General features: G+C 57.3%; 1 protein-coding gene across 1 annotated transcript in view; it reads left to right on the top strand.

Annotated features, from left to right (window-relative positions):
- The window catches only part of LOC104544076 (diacylglycerol kinase beta-like), a gene marked incomplete at its 5' end in the record, with an annotated part of 12,740 nt that extends 9,239 nt beyond the window's left edge, over positions 1-3,501 (top strand). The window contains 4 exon segments of the mRNA XM_010188830.1: positions 1,707-1,908; positions 2,846-2,966; positions 3,056-3,116; positions 3,403-3,501. Coding sequence (XP_010187132.1) covers positions 1,707-1,908; positions 2,846-2,966; positions 3,056-3,116; positions 3,403-3,501 — 483 coding nt within the window.
- Positions 3,502-4,112: the final 611 nt, after the last annotated feature.

A 4,112-nucleotide genomic window follows, 5' to 3' on the forward strand; every position in this document is an offset into this window, starting at 1 on the left:
CCCTCGGGCGCCAAGCCATTTAGCACCCCCGCCGAGAAATGGCAGGTTTGTTTGGGAAATTGGCACTCCTTCCCCCTGCAGCTCCTGGAAATGAATTTGCTTTTTCCCCAGCTGCAAATTTCTCCTCCCAACTCTGCTGCCAGCGTGCCGTCAGCTGCCCCTGCTCAAAGGGCCCATTGTAGCCAGCTGGCACGTTCGCTAGAGAGGGCTGTGCGGGGAGGAATCTCTCCCTGCACACCTCGGTGTGGGTGGCCACAGTCCTGACATGGTCCTGACATCGTCCTGCTATGGTCCTGCCCGCCCTGCACAGGAGCGGGCTCCTGCAGCATCCCCTGAATCCCACAGCCCCAAGCAGGTGACTCACTCCCATCCCACCACAGCCGAGGTGGTACCCGGGCTCCCTGTGTTCCAAGGGCGATTCTCGGCTCTGATGTGTCGTCCATCCCACGGGGAATCGTAGCCCTCTCATTCCATATCTGCTGCTCAGACCATTAGCATCTTTCATCTTCCTACAAATGCTAATATCATTAAGATGTATTGAGAAGGAAAGGGTTTATATCCTTTGCAAGCCTCGGAGAGGCAGCTCTTCCCTCCCAAACCAGAAGATTCCTGCCTTTTGCTTTCAACACATGGCTAAAAATAAGATCTTGGAGCATCAGGGGGGGCAGAGCAGATCTGAACACAGAGCCATAGGATGGGTTGGGCTGGAAGGGACCTTGCTCCCATGCCCACCCAGTTCCCCAGCACCCCACAGAGTGTTAAAAATAAGCTCAAGACCTTCACCCTTTGCTAGAGGAAAGCAGCAGGAGTCAGAGCAGCAAAGCACTCATCAGCCCCTTCACATTCCTCTCAGCAAAGCACAAGAGGGCAGAAATGCCATCGCAGCCCCCAACCACCAGGAAATACATGTGCTGGTATTTGCCGAAGCGTAGCGTGGCAGGTAGAGAGCAGACGCATGAAGGAAAACAGCAATGCTCTTGAGAAAACACAGCTGAGTGGGAAAGCGGCCGCTTCCTCCAGAGCTGTCTGGAGTTAAGAAATTCATTTCCATGGCTGCTGCTTCCAGTCCTGTGGGAAAGCTGCAGGCAACAGATATTTTACCTTTTACAGGGAATTTTCAGCTGGAGCAGCCCTGCTGTACGACAATGGAGCTCTGGATACCAGTTCTGTGTGCTCCCTAGCAGTTTTCTCTCCAAAAAATTGACATTTTTTCCTCTGACACCTTCCCTGGCATTTCCTTCCAGCCTCATTTCTAGTTTCCAAATTGCACTTGAAGTCAAACTGGTTGGAGTTAGGTTTTGGGTGGCCAAACTTTCTGATTCCTTGAGGTCAATTTGACCAAGGACAGGTGGGGAAGCATGTGCTGGAGAAGCTTGGATGGAGGTCGCTCCAGGACTGAGGTGGTCTCACACCCTGTTCTGGGTTGCAGCACTGAGCCTGGCTGAGGTTTTATGTGGAAATTTGCTTTTTGAAGCTGCCATGGAGTAAAATTCGTATCAAAACAGAGGGGAAAGTAGCACAGGGAAGGGGAGATGGTGGTTGTCAGCTCTAGAACAGCAAAGCCAGGGGGTATTTGCACCTCCAGCCCCCAGCACCCCAGCTTGGGGTCCCTGCTCCTTTGGTGGGTAGAGGACCCTGGGGTCCACAGTGCCGGGTGCCAGCCCCCCCAGAACTCCCTGTCCTGAGGGCGTCCATGTGCCTGGCAGTGCGACGGGACCCTGCTTGACCTGAGCAACACCTCTCTGGAGGGCATCGCCGTCCTCAACATCCCCAGCATGTACGGCGGCTCCAACCTCTGGGGCGAGACCAAGAAGCAGCGCAGTTACAACCGCCTGGGCAAGAAAGCACCTGAGAAGCCACACGCCACCGTGGTCACTGACACCAAGGAGCTCAAGTTCTGTGTGCAGGGTGAGCGGCGAGGCCTGGCAGTGACCGGGGTCCCTGGGCTGCAGGTGGTGAGTGGGAGAGGAGGCAGGTGGGCACGTGGGTTGGTCTTGGCTCACTGGGTTTCAGGGTGCCAGGGTGACCCCAGGAATGAGCTGTCCAAGTGGCTCTGCCCGCCTTGGTATGGCCCAGCACTGGGCTGGTGATGCCCTGCCCGTGGTGGCCAGAGAGGACTCAAAGGGCTCCAGCATCCTGCCAGACACCCATTGAGGGGTGACAGCTCGGGAGGGTGCCTGGATGGGTCCCATCACCTGCAGGCATGAGGCTGAGCAGCCCCCAGCACCGCGGGGCTGGCACGGAGCCGCTGCTGCAGAGGAGGAGGCGGAAGCGGAGCTGCAGAGCTGGCACTGATGGCTTTTGTGAGAATCACAGCGCTGCTGGCTGGGCTGGGGGTCTTCGGGAACAGTGTGGTACCCATACCCTGCACCAGCTGACACCTCCACCCGCTGCTGCGGCCACTGAAGCTGTCCCTGTGGCCATGGGCAGGACACAGGCAGCCCAAAGCTCTTGCAGGGCTCCCCAGCGGAGAGTGGGGGGTGAGAAAGCAGCTGATAAAATAAGCAAAGCACCTGTGTTTCCTACCCACTGCCTCCCGCAGCCTGGGACTGGAGTGGGAAACAGCCCCCTTGCCACGTGGCTACCAGAACGGCAGTGTCACTGGTCATCCCACGCTGTCACAGGCCATCCCAGGTTTTGCTTCAGAGATTTTGGACAGCAGCGGTGCCTGATACTGCAAACCCCCAGCTTGGTGGTCTCAGGGGCCATCAAGACACATCCCCATGGTGCCACCAGCCCTGCTTCCCTCTGGAGTGGCCCACAGCCCTGCTGATGTTTCGGATGATGGCGGAAGGCAGAGGATCCCCGGGGCCGGGGACACTGAATGGCTCCCTCTCTCTTGCAGACCTCAGTGACCACCTCCTGGAGGTGGTGGGGCTGGAGGGCGCGATGGAGATGGGGCAGATCTACACGGGGCTGAAGAGTGCTGGCAAGAGGCTGGCCCAGTGTTCGGCTGTCACCATCAGGTACCAGTCCCTGTCCTGGCTGAGCACCCACCCAACAGCAAAACCCAGCATCAGTGTCACCCCACGTCCCCTCTCTTTGTGCTTTGCAGGACATCCAAGCTGCTGCCCATGCAGGTGGATGGGGAGCCCTGGATGCAGCCGTCCTGCACTGTGAGTCCCTGGGAAGGATGGGGGCTGGCAGTGGGGTCCCCCCCAATCCATCAGGCAGCTTGCCTGGAGAATAAACCCTCTGCCCATCTCAGCACTGCCTGGACTGTTTCTGGGCTGTTGCTCCCTTGCATCAGAGCATTTCATGACCCAGCTATGGGGTGGCAGCAGCCCTTGCCCCAGTGCTGGGTGCTCAGGTTGCTCCCTGGGGCAAGGGCTGGGGGGTGCCCGGAGGGGACTCAGAGCCTGGGAGCCCCATACTTGAGCTGGGTACTTCACTTCTTTTTAGGTCAAAATTACACATAAAAGCCAAGTGCCGATGCTGCTGGGCCCCCCTCAGAAAAGCAGCTTCTTCTTCCTGAAGAGGAGAAACCGAGCTAGGGATTAGGCAGCGCCCAAGGAGCTGCAGCCCAGAGGCACCCGACTGCAGGGGGATCCCCAAATCCCTGCTCCACAGCAGGGAGAAAAAACACTTCCTAAGCTTGGTGGAGATGAGTCATCCTGGGAAGGGCTTGGAGACTCCTTCCCAGCCACCACAAGCATTTTCTCCATCAGGAATGGGCAAAGGCAGGCCGATGTGGGAGGACGTTCACTGGAGCAGCACTAGGACTGTGGTTTTTTTTCCCTTTATTTAAATACTGTCCCCCTCGCCTGCCCCAGCAGAGCTGCGAACGGACGTGCTCCTGAGACAAGACCAAGTTTCACTTATTTATTTTGAATCCTCTTGAAGGATGCTCAATGTTTTGCTGCACTGGCTTTCTGTCCGCCGACCCTTGCGCACTGAAGACATTATTTATTTTCTTTGCCATGCCTTTTCCTGGCACTTTTGGGGCAGGTTTTAAGCCCCCACTGCCACCCGGGGAGCTGTGGGACAGACTGGGGACAGACGTGGCCTGGGCTGTGAGGACAAGCAGAGGACAGATGGGAGGAGATCGTGTTTTGATGTGGAAATGGCAAAAAAGGGATTTTGGAGGGAGCTGCTGACCCCAGGAAAACCCT

Source organism: Mesitornis unicolor, unplaced genomic scaffold, assembly GCF_000695765.1.
Source record: "Mesitornis unicolor isolate BGI_N332 unplaced genomic scaffold, ASM69576v1 scaffold28707, whole genome shotgun sequence".
Lineage (NCBI taxonomy): Eukaryota > Metazoa > Chordata > Aves > Mesitornithiformes > Mesitornithidae > Mesitornis > Mesitornis unicolor.